Source organism: Leucopleurus acutus, assembly GCF_964270905.1.
Source record: "Leucopleurus acutus genome assembly, chromosome: 7".
Taxonomy (NCBI): Eukaryota; Metazoa; Chordata; class Mammalia; order Artiodactyla; family Delphinidae; genus Leucopleurus; species Leucopleurus acutus.
Window position 1 is genome coordinate 4,832,913 of NC_139150.1, and position 18,912 is coordinate 4,851,824.

The 18,912-nt window shown below is 50.2% G+C and overlaps 1 protein-coding gene across 2 annotated transcripts in view; it reads left to right on the plus strand.

The window, feature by feature from the left end:
- Positions 1–1,163: 1,163 nt before the first annotated feature.
- RAPGEF1 (Rap guanine nucleotide exchange factor 1) overlaps positions 1,164–18,912 on the plus strand; it is a 139,366-nt gene continuing 121,617 nt past the window's right edge. For both annotated transcript variants that reach the window (XM_082842491.1, XM_082842492.1), the window contains exon 1: positions 1,164–1,393. In XM_082842491.1, the coding sequence (XP_082698617.1) occupies positions 1,333–1,393 (61 nt within the window). In that variant the 5' untranslated portion in view covers positions 1,164–1,332. The remainder of the gene's footprint in view (positions 1,394–18,912) is intronic.

Sequence of the window (18,912 nt, forward strand, 5' to 3'; positions counted from 1 at the left end):
GTTGCAAACTCTTTGGAGGGAAGAATCGATCATGCACATTTTTGTAGGACCTATAGCATCTCACACAGTGCCTAGCCCTAAGTAGGATCTTTGATTCTTAAACCAATGACTTTTTCTGAACTCGTCACCATGCTAGAAAAGGCCCACAGCTGAGACCCAGGCTGGAGGATAGCCTGGTCCCCATTTGGGGGTCAAAAGAGTAGAGCAGGCAGGGGTCGCTGTGTCCTAATGGGTTGGACCCAGACGTTGGCAGGGAGACTCTGGGCCTCTGGGGACACTGAACCTGCAGGGGAGTCTGGCCCAGACCTGGCCAGGTGGCTCCTGCCGTCAGGGGCTGCTGAGTCTCAGGTAAGGGGACAGGTCAGGTCAGTCCCCGGCCTGGAGCCTCTGGGAGGGCAGGGAGCACTGGCCAGGTGACTCAGCAGCAGGGGCTGCCGAGACCCAGATGGAGGGACGGAGCGGGGATTGGTCCCAGGCCTTGCCATGAACTATGGCCCATCAAGGGGCTCTGAATCCTGGGTGGCGTCAGTCATAGGCCTGGCATGGAGGCTAGGGTTTGGGTGGGAGCTCTGTGTTCCAAGTTGTCAGGGGGCATGCCAGGCTCTGGGCAGGGGAGGGCACTGAACCCTGGATTGGGGTGTCAGTCCCAAGCCATGGTATGGAGACTACAGGCCAGCAGCCGGGGGACAGGGGAGGTGGCTGAGTCTCAGGGGAGTCTCAGTGGCTGGCTTTCAGCCAGCAGGGCAAGCTGAGTCCTGGTTGGGATCAGACTCAGGCTTTGAGCTGGAGACTCGGGTTCCACGGCAGAGGAGGCTGAGTCTGGGGTGGTGTCCAACTCCGGGCCTTGGCGTGGAGGCTCCGCGCGGCGGGGGACGCTGAGTCCCAGGTGCAGGCCGGTTGTGGGGGGTGGGGTCGAGGGGGTGGGTCCCTCGCCCTGGCTTGGAGACTCCGGGCCGGCAGGGGGCGCTGAGCTCGCGGCGGCGCGGCAGCCGCCCGGCAGGTGGCGCTCTGGCCGCGGCCGAGGCCAGGGGGCGGGCGGCGGCGGCGGCGGCGGCGGCGGCGGCGCGGTGCTGCGGCCGGCTCGCGGGCCCGGGGAAGCGGCGGCGGCGGCGGCGGCGGCGGCGACGGCGGGAGCGGAGGAGGCGGAGCGGCGGCGGCTGGCGGCGGGAGCGGCGGCGGCCCCGGGCGGGCGGGGGCGCCGCTGGCCGAGCGCACAGGCCGTGGCCCGCGGAGCCCGCCATGCCGGCGCGGGTCTGAGGCGCGGCGAGCCAGGGCCGAGGCGAGCGGCGGCCGCGCCGGCCTGTGGCCCCGCAGCGGCCCGGCGCGGGCCCGATGAGCGGCGGCCTCGGCCTCCGGCGCAGCCCGGAAATGTCCGGCAAGATCGAGAAAGCAGGTGAGGCGCGCGGCCGGCGCGGGGCGGGCGGCCGGGCGGCCGGGCTCCCGGGGGGCGCGGGCCCGTTGCCGCGCCGGGAGCAGAAGTGAAAGCGCCGCCGGGCCTGCCGGGGCGCGTCTCGGGCGGGCGGCGGGCCGGGCCGCGCGGCGCTCCCCGGGGCGCACGGCCGGCGGGGGCCGGGGTGCCGGCGCAGGGCCCCGCGGCCGGGCCGGTAGGTGCCCGCTGCTCGGCCCGCGGTGTGAACTTTGAGACAACGGATGGGACCGGGGACGGGGCAGGGACCGCGGCCGCGTGCCCGAGTGGCCCGGCGGCGGGCGGTCGTCTTTCAGTGAACAGAGCAGAGCCATAAAATGTGTCATTTCTGATGAGCCTCGAGTTTATATTTAACCAGAAGTATCCACTTCGGAGGCTTCAAAGGAAGTGGGCAGGATGTGTCTGGGCGTTTTCAGGGCGCGGGGGAGCTCTCCTCTGGTATCAAGCTGAGCCCTGGAAGCGGGGCTTGTGGGGAGCCGGTTGGGTTGGGGGTGGGTTAGAAGTCTTGATGCCAACCCCATCCCTTTGTGTGCTCCTTAGAAATCTCGGAGCCTCGCCTTCCGGTTAGCTGGGTTTTGCTCAGACGGGCAATAAGAGTCTCCAAAGATTCTACTCGGCCCGTGCATCTGAGGCCCAGAGCTTAATTAGCGACACCTTGCAGGGCGCATCCTTGAGTCGCAGGTGAGGGAGGCGGGCGGTCCTGGGCTCCCTAGCGGGGACATCACTGGTTGTCATAACTTGGTACCTTGGCAGCCAAGCTTGGCAGCCAAGCTATGGAAGGTGGGAGCTTAGGGGGATGGATAGGGGGAAGGTTACACTGATTTTGGAAGTTGCTGGTTTCCCAGGTTGAACCAGGACACTTTTCGGAGAGGCGCCTCGGAAGTGGACCGAGCCGGCCGTGTAACTTGCAGGCTGTGGCTTGAGCACAGGAAGGAAATTTTCGTCGCCTTCTTTGAGGGTTTTCTGTGTATCCGGCTCTGTGCTGAGCACCTTAAACGTATGTCTTATTAAATCTTCGTAGATTCTCTGTGACAGAGAACGTGGTCCCGGTTTTGACAGGGTTGGGGGCTCAATGGCTTCTCGTAGGCCGCCCAGCCAGAGGACAGCGGGCCGGGCCCTGATGCCCTGCTCTCTGAGTGGAAGCCTGGGTGCCCTCCTTGGGGGCAGGGCCCTTGGCTTCAGGTGCTGCTTCTTGGGTGTTTCTGTCACTGTTCTTCAGGCCCAGGGCCGTGTCCAGTGACCAGGAGTTTCCTCCCAGCACACATGCCGTTCCAGAAATACCTCTGGTTAACGTGTGCAGTGTTTCTCAGGATGCGTCGTGTCTCTGAATCGTATTGATGGGAAACTTGGCTGGTTTATTTTCAAAGTAGCATTAACAGGGTTTTGTCTAATTATAAGGATAATTGAAAAATTTGTAAATCACGAAAAGCCAAAAGAGCACAGTGAAAAGCACCTGCCACCCCACGGGCTGCTTTCCACAGCTCAGCCCTCTCAGATGAGCTGTCACGTGCATCCTCTACTCCCTGGAGAAAGGAGGCCTGAGGCCAGTTCTTTTTGGCCCAGGTTATCCCTGGGCACCTCCATCTGCCGGGGGCTGTAGCAGATGCAGAAGCCAGGGGTGCCTGCCTTCGGAGAAGCTTGTCTGTGGGTGGGAGAGCTGGCCCCAGCATCACCCCTGGGCTCAGGCCTCGGGAACTGTGGAGCAGCAGGAGGCGGGGCCCGTGGGCACAGGTGAGGGGTGGCCTGTCCGCTGAGGGCATGGGGAAGGCTCTGGAGGAGGGCGAGTGTGCCCCACTTGGAGGTGGGGGAAGAGGCCAAGCAGGGGCTGTGGAAGTCTCAGGAGGAAGAGGCATGTGGTGGGAGGCGGCTGAGCTGAAAGTGCTGAGGTTGGCAAGACCAGAGATGGCACGTCACGTGGAGCTAGCGGGAGGTCTGTCCTTCTAGTGTAAGGTCTTCTGCTGTGATTCACACACAACTGTCAAGGAAGCCTGGGACACTCTGGAATGAGGCGTACACCTTCTCAGTGGTTTCTGCTGGTCATTGTGGGTGGCTTTCAACTTTGCGTTTTGATGAGATTTCCCATTCGGTTTCTGTTGGAGTTTTCTAAATGGACCTACTGTGAAGTCACCCGCAAAGTGTTTCTTGAAGGAAGGAAGGGTCCTTAGGTGAAGTGGCGCCTCCTGTTAGCAGGTGAGCAGTCTTTGGGAAGTTATAGAGCCTGACACCCAGTCAGTGCTCATTGTTGTCAGGTTTCGCTATTTTCTGTTGACTTGAGCAGAAGAGTTGCTTACATGTGTTCACAATCTCTTCTCTCTGATAATAGGACCAGTGCTTTCACTTCTGGGCTTAAGGGAGCCCAGGTTTTTTGAGTGTAAAAGAAAACTTAGTGCATCCCTTACAGCTCTAGACTCTTGCCCATCCTTCCCACCTGATACCTCTTGTGAGCCGCAGCCTCTTCAGCCTCTGGGGGAGATCTTTTTGAATCTGTCGTGCTGCTTTGCAACCTGTTTACTTACTGAGCAGTGCCTGCCTGGGATGGGGGTGTCATACATACTGCCCTCCTAGGAGGGCCTACCCTTCTGTAGGGACCAGATTGGCTGTCTTCGGTTATCTGCTCTGGGCCCAGTGGGGGATGAAGACAGTCTGGGTTCCAGAGGGTGGCACAGGATCAGCTTGCTAGCCGGTTGGGCCAGTCCAGTTAGGCTTGGTGGAGAAGGGTTGAATTTGGAAGGCCAGGAAGAATGCTGGAGTGGAGGGGGAGGCTCCTTGGTGTCTTCCAGAGATAATGGGGAGGCGGGGAGTGAGTGGAGCCAGACACATTAGGGAGCTCCCGGGGTGAGCTTTCGGGCAGGCCTGGCAAGGAGAAGAGGCGCTTCCCTGGGAACGAAGACGGACTTGCTCTGGAGGACCCACACTGGCGGGAGATGTGTGCAGTGCTGAGGCCACTTTGGGGGACCAGTGAACCTGGTTCTGGCGTGTACGCAGTTATGGTGGGTCTCAGTGTGCTCATGCTTACTCCCAGTAAATGCACTAAGTGGAGGGAATTGAAGCCTTAATGCTTCTGGAGCTGAAACACCTCTCTTGCCTGGTGAACAGAGGTGACAGACTGGTGGCTGTGGGCTGGGTTCAGGCAATAGATGTGTTGTGTGTGATCCATACATGTTCTTGGAGAAAAAAGAAAGAATTGATGGTCAGTATTTAACAATCAGGAAATGACTCACAAAGCTCAGGTTTCTGGTTCTTTTGGAAAATGAGCAGCTCTAGTAACCCTGGGTGCTTGTTCCTACGAGGCCACTGTGGCGGGGACCTCCCACTCCTCCTGCCAGCCCCAGCACTGATTCCTGCTTCCCACTTGGACTGTTGACGTTTGAGTTTGCATCCCTCTCCTTGCAGAAATCACTCGTGTTTGGTGTTTGTTTGCTTTTTACCTGGACTTTGAAGTCTTTGCCCCATTCCTTCATGGATTCATTCTTTGATCCCCTTGCTTGGCACTGATCGAGCTCCTGCTGTCCGGTGCTGTGCAAGGCTCTGGGAGCCAGCGGTGAACTCGGCGGGCGTCATGCCGCCACACAGGCCCTTACCTCTGGCAGTGTGGGGAGTGCTGGGGGCATCCCATCAGACTCACGGTGGGAGCTGCCTCTGTGAGGGGCTGAGATTTTCAGGTGAGCCGTTAGCTGGGTGCAGCAGGGGGCGTAGGGAAGAAGGTGGCCTCAGTTTCACCGGTTGTACTCATTAGAGTCTCAGGTGCTCATTCCTCAGTTCATTTATCAAACAGTTTTTCCAGAACCTCCCAAAGGCCCAGAGTTTCTAGTGTTTGGGATACAAGAAAGATTTGTGCTTCCTGGGCCATACCGTCCAACTGGGGCAGACAACAAAAGCAGATGTCATGAAGATATAAATTACGCAGGTTTTTCTATTTGTTTGTTTGGGGGGGTTCTTTCCCTGCTGTGTATTTCCAGCAGACCACTGGGAGTCTGTCTAGGAGTTTCATCAATTACCGAACCCTCTGGCCACTCTCTAGGCCCCCTGTGGCCTCAGGCTACTCTGAGGGGCTGCTGAAGTGGCAGCAGGCTCAGCCAGTGCCCTGCCCAAGGACTGAATAAATACGGTGTCTCAGGCTCAGGTGCTGTGTATTTCAAATGTGTGAAGATGCTTTCATTATAAATTAAAATGAAAAATTCACACTGTCTGCTGTCATAGTAACTTTTTGTCATTATGTATTTTCTCAGAACAGATAAAAAGTACAAGTGCAGTCTGTCACACGAGGCTGCACATTTTTGGCCTAGGAAAGAGTCCTTGTAGATCAGCGGTTACTGTATTTTGATCAATTTTAAACTCCTCTCAAATTTTACACTTCCTTTTTTTCCCCCACAATTATCAGTCTTTGTGCTCAAAATGTATCCAATCAATAAATACAACATTCTTATGGCACCTGCTAGTCATTCATTCCCTCACTCCTGTGGCACTTACTGCGACCCTCCACCCTCCTCGTTGGCAAACACTGTGCTGCCTTGCGGTGGCCCGGAGCCAGCAGGAGCCTGGTCCTCCTGGGCTCTCCATCCACTGGTAACATCAAGACGGTCTTGAATATTTGTGCAGTTTCTATAGTTTCCGCCTGGAGTGCATTGACAGATGACGTCATTTCAGTTGATCCCTAAAACAAGTCCTGAGGACTAGAGCAGGGCCAGTTATCCCTGTTTTACCCTGAGGGCAGTTCAGGCCTGGGGAAGGTTGGTGATTTGCCCAGGGTCACACCGCTCTGGTGCGGTGCGAGGCAGCGGGGCACCCACCTCTGCTCCAACTCCGCCAGCCCTTTTCCAGAGCACTGCTTAGAGCTTCCCATGTTGCTGGAGACACAGTAACTTTATCCTAATTACTGTTCATGTTTCTAAGTTTCTTTTCTGGTGTTACCAAAAAAAAAAAATCTCTGTTAAATTAGGGTAGGCCAAATGCAGTCTTTAGGCTGTGTATGATACTAATATCACCAGCAGTAATGTAAGGAGATTAAAATAGCACAGGTGCAGGCTAAATATGTCTTAAAAAAGCAGCCGCAGCAACCCCAGTGTTTCCTGGTCTCCTGAGCAGCTGTTGGCAGAGGTGGTTTGAATGGGATTCCTTGTAGCCAGCAGACCTGATAGGAGGCCTGTAAAGATGAGTCATGGATGAGTTTGCAGAAAAATCGTCTCCCAAACCAGCCCGGATTGGAGAGTGCCTTGAGCACAGGGCCGGCTGGGGCTCACCTCAGTCCAGCTGAGTGTGTTCCCGTTGCCATAATAAGATGACGCGCTGGAAGGAGTAGCGGCCTGGCCGGCCGCTCCGCTACCGCACCCACGCGGCCCCGACTGGGCGCCTGGCTGCCGGGACAGGTGTTCCTCTGACTTGTCATCCACCTTGCCCCAGAGGCTGTTCTATGATTTAAAAAGAAACAAACAAACAAAAACAGTTTGTGAATTATTAAGGCATCTGTCATCTTAGTTTGTGGTCATTTGTTTTAGACCATTTACGCAATTGTGACCCTGGGAGATTCGTTCCCTTTTCTGGGTCTCATTTTCTCCATCAGTGCCATGAAGCGGGGAGAGGGAGAATCTAAAATTAGTGCTTTCTTGTTTTGTCTTAAAGCATCAAGCCTTTTATAACAAATAGGAAAGCTCTTAACCAACCGTCAGTGGGGAGCACTTTGGACACAGCAAGTCCTTACCGCTCAGCTGTGGCCCCTGAGGCCCCTCCTTGGATCCTCCACCAGCACAGTGTGAAGACCCACTTCCTGGATGCACTCAGCCTCCTCTTCCAAATCCGCCTTCCTTTAGGCTCTTCGTGCCTTCTCTTCTTCTAGCAGATAGTGAATTCCGTGCGAAGACCCCAGATAAACCCTTTGGATAGAACGATATTGTTTAGCTCATTCAGAAACCAAAGCCCCAGTTTCCTTTCCTCAAGTTAAAAATCAACAAATACAGTCTTAAATAGACCATTAGCCCCTCGAGGGAGTGTGCCCGTCTGGTCCACCACGGGGTTGCCATCACTGTACCTACAACGTAGTAGGTGCTCAGAAACTATTTACTAGTGAATTTAGTTCATGTTGTTAAAGAATGAACTTAGGTTTCTGATTCCAAGTCTCAAAATCAACTTTAAATGGAGCTTCTTCTGGGTTTTGAATTGCCAATTGAGATGTTTCTTGGTAAGTTAGTAGGACCAATACTCTGATAAGGGTATGCATTTAGTTGGCGTTCTTTGTTAACCATATACATTGATCAGTGTTCTGGTGTGTTCTTCCGAAAATTGATGAGGGGGCTGAGATGAAATTCCCAAAACACTCTGTGGGGAGAGCTCTAGGGAGTGATGAGAGGCAGAGGCTCGTGCAGCCCAGATGGTCTGGAGCTCCCGTTTGTGGTGACTCTGCGTGGTTCTGGGGGTGCACAGGAGCGAAGTACTCTTAGGCAGTGCTCATTCGCGTCGAGCAGTTGTGATTTTGCCTTTCATTTACAAACCACAGCACATGCCAGCTCTGCTCTGCCTGCCAGTGTGACCGGCGCCATGATGGGAGGCCCTGTCCGTACTTGTTACTTTTTTCATTTGGCCTCTGAGAGTTATTTCGGGCCAGCTCCCTGCACTGTCAGCTCTCTGTTTATGGGTGGTTGTACAGGACATGCTGTCTTCGAGGGGCTGGAAAGGCAGGCTGTTGGTGTTCTGCTGGCGCCCCCTTTCCGTAAGCAGAGTTTCTCTTGCCACTTCTTCCTCTTTGTGAGTGAAGATGCAGTGGAGAGACTTACCTAAATGGATTAGAAATCTGGCATCAGATGGTCACAATTCCTCTTTCTCCCCACTTTTCTTTTCCAGGCTGTGGTTTGGAAGATAGACGATAGTTCTCTGAACCTGTCCTGTCCTGCAGTCTGGACTGCGTCTTCCTAAAATACTGTTACTATGTTGTAACAGCTCAGACCCTCCGTTCCCATTGGTCCCTTAAAGATCCTCTTTCTCCTTTGCTTTTCATTGGCTTGCTGGCTCCACACAGTCATTTTACTGCAAATTAAGTTTCATGATCAGGAAACTCTACCTTGCTTTTACAGTGTAGACGAAATGGAGCTGTCAAACCCAGGATGGTGTGTGGTGCCTCCTGGGCCGGTCACAAAAGGGCGGAGTTCAGGCATTTGGTGTGGACTTGACTGGACGCACACTGTGCTGTTAAGGATGGGAGCAGCCCATGGTCCCCCTGAGCAGAAGTACGGTGCTTGTAGCCTTTGGAAGAAGGGAGGTGTGGACATGGAATGAGAAGACAGGACAGCAGAAGTCCAGTGGAATGAGATGGCGCCGCATAGCCACTTAGTTGGCCCAAAACAAGCAAACAGAAAAACAAACAAAACCTCTGGCTTGCAAACAATGGTTGTATTTATTTGCTGGGTCTGGATGATCACGTGTGCCCTCTCTCCTTCAAGTGACTGTGAATAAATAGATGATGGTTATGCATGGGTCATGGATTTAGCTGCTCTCAACCTCTCCTTTCAATAATAAATACAAATACGAGTAGTAGCTAACATTCATTAAGCCCTTACCACGTGCTGGTACCAGGCTCTGTTCTGTGCATTTTACACACATGGTCTCCTTCAGTCCTCACAACAGGAGAAAGGTACTGTTACGTTCTCCTTCTACAGAGGACAAAACTCTGACACAGAGCTTTTCTTTTGTGCGTGGGATCCTGAGATCCAAAATAGCTGAGATTTGCCTGTGGTCATACCAAGTTGGGGCCACGACAGGACTAAAGCCCATTTGATTATGTCCCATTTATCCATATTTTCATTGGCTGTGATGACATTCATTGGACATTGTTCTCTTGGCTTTTGTGACTTGGCTCAAAATGAGTGTCCACATTTCCAGGGACTTCTCCATCACTGAGGTGGCTGCTACACTGAAAGGGCCACCTGATAATGTTGGAGGGGATGCTTGAGATGACGTTCGTCCCCTGGCTATCCTGCTCCAGCTCTCAGGGGGCCAGGAAGCCCTGCTTCTTGCTGGGTGACCTTGGGCAAATTGCTTAATCTTTCTGAGCCTCTGGTGCCTCTGTTGTAACCCGATGCGGTGGGTGGGTGGGGGGGACAAACCCATTTCTAAGCCCTTTCTAATGCTGATTCTTCGTGAGTCTAGTCTGCAGTATAAAGGGTGGTGTGTGTTAGGGCTGTTTTGTTGGTTTTTACTGACACTAGTGTTGCAGGGCATGTAACTATTCATCATCATGGTAAAACTTACATGATCCTTTGTAGCTTTCAAAACACTATTATAGGCATCAGTTTTTTTGCTCTTGTTTTCAGTTTTGTTTGTCTGTTTGTTTTGTTATTAAAAGGTATTAGAGTAACAGCATTTTTCCCAGATGAGAAGGGTGACTGCTTACGATTGTTGAGTACTTCCTATGTCCTTGGGAGTTTTACCTTTTTATTTTTTAGTTTTTTAAAATTAATTTATTTGGCTGCAGCAGGATCTAGTTCCTGGACCAGGGATCGAACCTGGGCCCCCTGCATTGGGAGTGGGAGTCGTCTTCTTTTTTAAAGATTTATTTTATTATTTACTTAATTTATTTTTGTCTGCATCGGGTCTTAGTTGCAGCACGCGGGCCCTTCGTTGCAGCACACAGGCTTCTCTCTAGTTGTGGAGTGCGGGTTTTCTCTTCTCTAGTTGTGGTGCACAGGCTCCAGGGCACGTGGACTCCGTAGTCTGTGGCACGCGAGCTCTAGTTGAGGCGGGCGAGCTCAGGAGTTGTGTCGCGCATGGGTTTAGTTGCCCCGTGGCATGTGGGATCTTAGTTCCCAGACCAGAGATCGAACCCGCATCCCCTGCTCTGTATGGCAGATTTTTTATCACTGGACCACCAGGGAAGTCTCTCAGAGTTTTACCTTGTGATACTTTATGATTTAATTAGGTCTGTTGTTATAAAGAGAGAAATGGCAAGTATTGTGCCATTTGACAGCTGAAGAAAGGGAGGCAGGTGGCAAGTTGAGTGAGAGGTAGAACTGATTGGGGAACCTGGGTTTCCTTCATCCCTTCTCTTCCCTGCCTTCGTGTGTGCTCCCCTGGTCCCCCTGAGAGTCTGGATCTGGGGTCTGCTGCTCTTCTACCACAGAGCCACAGGGAGACTGGCTGGAAGGCACTGTCATTGTCTTTGGTTGGAACCTGCTCTGGGATTCCCCTGGGGCTTTCCAGCCTCTCTGCAGGACTGTTAAGGTGGCTTCACATCTGCCTACAGATTTATGAAGCAGCTCCTGCTTTTTCCATTATAGAGGTGGCTTAAAAAGTGCATTTGCTGAAAACATTGCAAGGGACTCTACTTTGGATGTAAACCAGTGAGAAGTAGCCCTTAGTAGACATAGCTCTGTCCACCCACCTACACACTCACCCATCCATACATGCACCCGACACCTCTTCATCCATGCAGCATTGGCTGAATGCTCACCAAGTGTCCAGCAGCCCTCCAAGGCAGTGGGGGTACTGAGAAGTTTGGAGGCATCTGTGCCCTTAGGCAGTTGAGAACCTGGCCACCGCATGTGCTGTGTGCAGGAGACTTTCGATCTAGGGTTTCATACTTTTCTTAACACTCATCCATGTTAGAGGCAGCATGAGCCTGGGCTGGAGGTCAGGAGACCTGCTTCATGGCCCCTGGGTCTGCAGCAGGGCCTGGATCAGTCCCTCTGAGCCCTCAGTCTCCCCATCTGTGAAATGAGAGGGTGGACTCATGGAGCAGGGATGGGGAGCTTCGACTGAGTCCTAAAGCTGTAGTTTTGGATCCCAGCTCTCCCGTGGAACGGTGGAATCCTGGGCAAGTTGCTTTGCATGTCTGAGCCTCAGTTCCTTATCTGTAAAATGGAAAAAAATTATAACAGTGCCTACCTTATGGTGTTGAGAGAGGATTCAACGAGGTGATGTACAATAAAGCATGTTAGCAGAGTCTTGACACAATAAACATTAGCTTTTGTTTCTACCTCATGTCCCCTTCTGCTCTAAAATTACCGTTTCCTTTAAAATGGTCATATGATAAGTGAAGTTCGGACCTCAGCACTCACAGAAGAAGGGGCGGTCTCTAGCTATTGAGGTATTTCCTTGCAGGGTGTCTGTCTGTCTGTCTGTCCATCTCTCTGTCTCTCAAGTTGAATTCCAGGGAATAGGTTTTTAGGACTAAGTAATAAACCTCCAAAGAGATAATTTATGGGAAGAGTTGATGGCATTTCATTTCAGCTACACACGTGGCCCCAGCACGTGCAGCAGATGGAGGAAAAGTCCTGATTATATACTTTTGTAAGTCTGTCTGAAAGGAACGGGCCTGTGCTTGTGGGCAGTGGCTTATCTCAGAGCCAGAGCAGGGCTGAGCATGGTCACCAGCAGGTAGGCTTTTGCTCCATCCCTAGAGACACCACCTCAGTTTCTCCTTGTAGGGGTGACTCTCAGGGTCCACTAAACCATCTTTGTTCAACACTGAATGTGAAATTATCACGAGATGTTGCTTTTGTTTTGTGACAGGTAAAACACACAAGCCATTCAAGGGCCTTGTGTACAGGTAACTTACAAATTGCATTGAACGTGTCAAGTGGGGTGGTTTCATACCCTGTAGTCCCCTTCCTTGATTAATTTTCACAGTTAAGATAAATGCAGAAATTCTAGTGTATTGTTCTGAGTCTTCCTTAACCTGTGCTCTCTTGGGCCTTTCTGATAAGTGAAAGTAAATGTGTGTAGTCTGCTTGCAGTTTTGTCAGTTCGTCCAGCTCAAAGCACACAGCTATTTGCAGAGAGACCAAAGCCCAGTCAACCCTTTTCACTCACTTCAGTCACTCGTCCCGGGCCTCTCATTTAATTACCATAGCCACACCAATGTGAGCTCTGCCTCAGCTTGTCAGGAGTACCTCGCAAATACTGATTCTCTGAGGCCATCAGAAAACCAAAGGTGCAGATCAAAAGCATGCTTTCCCGCATGAGCTATCCTTGTTTTATTCTGTTTATGGGGAGCTGTCTGTTACTTACCCTAAATGTGCAAGACTGTAGAATGTTTTTGTATTTGACCAAGATAGGAATTGGACTAGGAACCTGGGCTCCGTTTCAGGCCTGTGTTGCAGGGAGGCCAAAGTACTGGTCCCAGCTTGGTAGTGAAATGCACCTGCTACTGGGCAAGTTGTGTAGACTAAAATCATCTCGGGGAACATATGAAGTCACTGTCACCAGGAATGCTTGGAACTGTGGCATTTTTTTGGATGATGGAGAGAGAACCAGCCTGAGTGTCTTCCCTTCTGGCCTGGCACTGTCGCAGATGTGCTGTGTCCTCTGGGGAAGGCCACAGCCCCTCCCTGGACCTTGAGCGGGAACAGTGGTTCTTGAGCTTCTTAAGATCCTAAGTGCTGCTAAGGATATGATAGAAGCCCTGTGGACCCCATCCGCAGGGAGAAAGATTATGTGTGGATGTGGTTCTACCAACACTAAATTCCTCCTACTGTATGACAGATAATAATTTACACACACCCCAGGTCTTGGAAAGATCGAATGGAATCTTGGGTATCTGAATAATCAGGACTTAGTTTCTCCTAGTTCAGTCAGACCTGGGCTCAAGTCTTAGTTTCTCCTAGTTCAGTCAGACCTGGGCTCAAGTGACCGTCAATATTTATACATTTCTGAAGTTTTGTAAGGATTCCATGAGATGATGCTTGTAAGCTGCTTAGCATAATGCCTGTGTGGTTAAAAGGAGAACCCTTTCCCCTTCTGCGTGAGAATGTCTTAAAATTTTACATGTAGTAAAACTGACCCTTTTCTGGGTGTACAGGTCTCTTGAGTTTTAACTCATGTGTAGATTTGTGTAACCACTACCACAGTCAGGATTGAGAACAATTCCATCACCCCGGCGTGGGGGGGGGGGGGACTTTTTGCTGACCCTTTGTTGTCAAACCCTTCCTCCACCTCTGGCACCTGGCAACCATTGATCTGTTTTCCATCCCTATAGTTTTGTCTTTTCCAGAATATCATATAGCATGTAACTTTTGGGAATTGGCTTCTTTTACTCAGCATACTGACTTTGAGATTCATGAAGTTATTGTTTTTATGAGTAGTTTATTGCTTTTTATAGCTGAGTAGTATTCCATTGTATGGATATAATCATTGTTTATCTGCATAGAATTTGACTTTGGTTAACTAGCTCTGTTTCCTAGAAATAAAGATGGCATTTGACCAACAAAAAAATCAAACAACTCAATTAAAAAACTTGAGTAGACATCTCCAAAGATATGCAAACGGCCAATAAACACATGAAAAGATGCTCAGCATCACTAACCATTAGTGGTATGCACATCAAAACCACAGTGAGATACCACCTCACACCCATTAGGATGTCTGCTTTCAAAACATCAGACAATAACAAGTGTTGGCAAGGATGTGTAGAAATCGGAATCCTTGTGCATTGTTGGTGAGAACGTAAAGTGTTGCAGCCATTATGGAAAACAGTGGCAGTTCTTCAAAAAATTAAAAATAGAATCACCATATGATTCAGCAGTTCTCCTTCTGAGTATATACCCAAAAGAAATGAAAGAAGCGACTCAAAAAGATATTTGTATATGCAGTTTCATAGCAGCATTAGTCACACAATAGCCAAAAGGTACCCATTGTCAGATGATGGATAAACAACAGTGTGGTATGTACACACAATGAAACATTATCCAGCCTTAAAAGGAAGGACATTCTGACACACATTTCAGCATGGATGAACCTTGAGGACGTGATGCTAAGTGGAAGAAGTCAGACACAAAAGGACAAATATCGTATATGCTTCCACTTGTGTGAGATACCCAAGAGTAATCGAATCACAGAGACAAAGTAAGTGGAATGGTGGTTGCCAGGGGCTGGGAGAAGGGAGAATGGGGAATTATTGTTTAACATTTAATTAATGTTTAAATTCAGTTTTACAGGACAAAAAGAGTCCTGTGACCTCAGAAATCCCCAACCTGTTTGGCACCAGGGACAGGTTTTGTGGAAGCCAGTTTTCCCACCAGGGTGGGGGGCGGGGATGGTTCGGGCGGTCACGTGAGTGACGGAGAACGGCGGGTGAAGGTTTGCTCGCCTGCCACTCACCTCCTGCCCTCCTGTGACTGGGTGGTAGCATGACAGCGTGAATGTACTTATTACCGCTGAACTGTGGTAACACTTAAAAATGGTTAAGGTGGTACATTTTACCACAGTTTGTTAAAAAAATGCTGTGGATACCAATTATTTTTGAGTATTTGTGCAATAGTTATTTAATCTTAAATGTCTTATAATAAGTTATATTAAAACATTTAAAAAGTGATGGCATAAACCAAGTGTATTACTAGGGAGCAGTGCTTATGGTAAAAATGACCTCTGGTTTAATTAATTACGTCTGGGCTGGGAGGACCTCTAGGTGAACGATAAACACTTGGTGGGACGCAACACCCTGGGCTCCCTGAGTGCAGTGGCTCTCGTAACTGGGTGTGCTTCTTTTTTGGCTGCGTTGGGTCTTCCTTGCTGCGCATGGGTTTTCTCTAGTTGCAGTGGGCGGGGGCTACTCTTCATTGTGGCACGTGGGCTTCTCATTTCGGTGGTGGTGGCTTCTCTTGTTGTGGAGCACGGGCTCTAGGCACGTGGGCTCAGTAGTTGTGGCTTGTGGGCTCTAGGCGTGCGGGCTTCGGTAGTTGTGGCATGCGGGCTCGGTAGTTGTGGCTCGTGAGCTCTAGGCGCATGGGCTTCAGTAGTTGCAGCGCACGGGCTTAGTTGCTCCGTGGCATGTGGGATCATCCCGGACCAGGGCTCGAACCTGTGTCCCCTGCATTGGCAGGCAGACTCTTGGCCACTGCGCCACCAGTGAAGTCCCTGGGCGTGCTTCTTGAGGGAGCCTGTGAGATTATGAGACGTGGGCTCCTGTGGGGCGGGAAGCTTTTAAGCCAGGGTGGATCCCCTCCCCACTGGATGTGGCACTTCTCAGCTGTGCTGGGCTCCTCAAGGACCCTGACAGAGGGGACTTGTCCAGTGCTGCCCTCTGGCAACCTTTGGTTCCCGTCCTTTATTCGTCTGAGTAGAAGGTTGCCAGGAGTGGAAGAGAAGTCCAGGGACCTCAACGTCTCGTTGAGCTCCAGAGCCTGGGGGTGCTGTAGCCTGGCACACAGTGGGTGCTCAGTGCATGTCAGCTCTTAGTAAAGACCCTCACAAGCCTCTCAGTGGCTTCCATCTGAGACTGCCTGGGTACCATTGTTGGCACTTACTCTGGGTGGACAGCACAGATGGCATTCACTCTAGCACTGTTCGGCAGGATTCCAGGCTGCTGGCCACATTCATGAGAAGGTATCACTGGCTTGGGGGAGGGGAAGAGAGAGGACGATCTATGGAAGCAAGATCAAGGCTTTTCTCTGACAGTTTTAAGGCCAGGAAACTCTGTTAGATGGAATGGTGCCTCCATTTGGGAATTGTCGCCTCGAGATTGTCACAATAAGGTCTCTGGTCCCATGAGTATCATTAACACATCTCCGTGAATCTGCGATGATAGGCAGTCGCCGTGTTTTTTGATACTCTGGCACCAACACATGTAAGACATTTTAGTGATATAGTAACACTTCTCAGGAAACAAAGAAAAATAAAATACATTAGCAGAGTTGATTATAAAACAACATATCCTGATTTTAAAAGTTAAACTGTGAAGAAGTATACATTTTAGAATCAAGGAAATACAACAGGAAGCATTGCTTCATTCTTTCAGCTGCTTTCTTGAGCAGCTGCTGTCTTTAGTTCGTGAAGGTAGATGCTGGGGACACAGTGATAAATGAGCCAGGCTGCTCTCATGGAGCTCACTGTGACTGTCCAGGTCTCCCCTCTAGGCGAGGTCTAGCCTTTGATTGAAGAGTCAGACTCTAGAGTTTTGCTTATAAATGTAGCTCTCATCTAGCCTCACAGTTAGGTGTCTGGACACCAGAGGAAAATTACTTTGAGGATCACTGGGCTCATGCAGACATGACAGATGGGGTAATGATCACACATCCCGGCTTACACCTGCTGTCCTGGCATAATTATTAATAGCGCCGTCCCTGTCACTCTCAAAAGTGTCCTGGTTTGGATGGGAAAACACTGAGGGAGGAATCATTTACAGCTACTGAGTTCCACACATTTGTGTTGGAGAGGGTCTTGCTTTTGCAGTGAGAGAACTATTTCAGAAATATGGCCTATTCCAAGGCGGGGCCAGTCCCATGGAGTCCACAGGAGGGCCAGCTGAACTCGGTTTTTGTGCCCTTCTCCCAGTGGGCATCTGCCACTTCGTATGTTCCAATCACTCAACTCAGGGAAGCATCAAAATCTGGGACAGTTTGGTTTATAAAAACAATAAACGTGTACATAAAACAACCAGAGCATGTTTTCCTTATGAGAAAAATTAGATTAACCAGATCTTAAATTCATATTCTTTGGAATGGATGGAAAGGATCTTAGTGTTCGTGTCAAGAGAATTGGAAAAATAATTACATAATTATATACTAATTATATATACAAATGTGTAGTATATAACATATAATAATATATATTATTACTTATATATAATAATATATATAAACATATATAATTATATAATAATTATATAGGAACAGTAATCTGGGTTAAGTTAGAGATTTTCTTTTCCCTCTTGCTATAGAAAGGAGGGTAGGGATTGAATTTTTGTAAGAAGTTTTTATTTTTATTCAAGTGATATAGTTGATATTTAAAGAAAACAGCCAGAAGGGTAGGAAGCTTTGTGTTTATAACAGATTGGCAGCTTGCAGCCTGTTATATTAGCAGGTATTGATGACAGGATTGTCTGGGTCAGGTGGTCCCTGTCCTGAGGACCTGCTGGGTGTCCCAGAATGCCACCTGCCTTCTCCAGTAGGTCTCAGACTTTAGCACCTGGAGGCTGCTGTGCTCCAACCCCCGGTTTCTACTCTAGTAGGTCTGGAGTTGGGCTGAGAATTGGCATTTCTAACAAGTTCCCAGATGATGTCGATGTTCCTGGTGGGGTAGGTGTTTGGGGGGGGGGCACCCTTTGGAATCACTGCTTAAAGTTAAGTATGGAGAGGAACGGAAGAGCTCCTAGGGATTCGACCTGAAAAGGTGCTCTTGGAGGGGGAGGAGGGGTATAAAAAACAACTTACATGCATTGATGCCAGGAGCTGTGCTGAATATATTTAATGCCTCAACAGCACTGCAGGGAGGTGATAGTGGCTTCATTTTACAGATGAGAAAACTGAGGTTTATATGACTTGCCCAGTTGGCATGTGGAAGAGCTGGGTTGAACCATTGCCTGGTACTGAAACAAACCCTTTTTTAAATGGATAAGTGGCAAAGACACCACAGATTGAAGAAGATTCTAATAATACAAGCACAGGTGAACAGCAAGAGAATGACGATGTTCACAGTTCTTCTACTTCTAGTACCTGCTTTTGTCAGCAGCTTTGTGAGGTAAAAAACAGCAATCTAATTAGCTCTGACAAGAAAATGGCCAGGAGATTGGCAGCTGGGAAGAAAACTCTTTGATGAATACCACACTAAATGTATATTTTTCCTTGGGATATTAGCTAATTCATTGGTTTGATATATTAGTCGTCATGATTAGCAAGACAATTTAAAACTAAGTATCTAGGACTCAAGAACCGAACTCTAAAATTTAAATTATGTTTAAAGTCAGTACTTTAAAAACATTGTGGTAGGGCTTCCCTGGTGGCGCAGTGGTTGAGAGTCCACCTGCCGATGCAGGGGACACGGGTTCGTGCCCCAGTCCGGGAAGATCCCGCATGCCGCGGAGCGGCTGGGCCCGTGAGCCATGGCCGCTGAGCCTGTGCTCCGCAGCGGGAGAGGCCACAACAGTGAGAGGCCTGCGTACTGCAAAAAAACAAAAACAAAAACATTGTGGTAAATGTTTACAAGCTTCTTCTGAATTGTCTTAATGTGTAAGTGTTCTGGTAGCACGTAGACACATCCATCTCAGCCCTCCTTTTCTGTATCCTCTGCTCTTCCAGACTCTCAATTTTGGACTATCCTAGGGCTGAGTCCTCCAGTCTCTTCCTACGCAATCTAGTCCCATGTCTAAATGCCATCTAAATACTGGTCATTCCCAAGTGTATGTGTCCAGACCCCATCTCTTCCCTGAACTGCAGACTGCCCACTTAACATCGCCACTCGGATGTCTTGTAAGCGTCAGACTTGATGTGCCTAAACCAGGGCTATTGGTTCACCGCCTTACCTCCTGCCCAACTGGCTCCTCCCTGGGTGCGCATGACGGTAAATAATGCCATTTTTGACCTAGTTGTTCAGGCTCAGAAATCTTGGAGTCCTCCCGACTCCTCGCTCATAGCCCGTATCTGATCCATCAGCAGATCCTCTTGGGTTTACTTCAGATACATCCGCCTCTGGTCCCTCTTGCCAGCTCCTCTGCTGACTCAGGCTCCAGGCCACCGCCGTCTCTCCCTGTACCGCCGTGGTGCCCGCCTAACTGGCCTCTTGGTTCC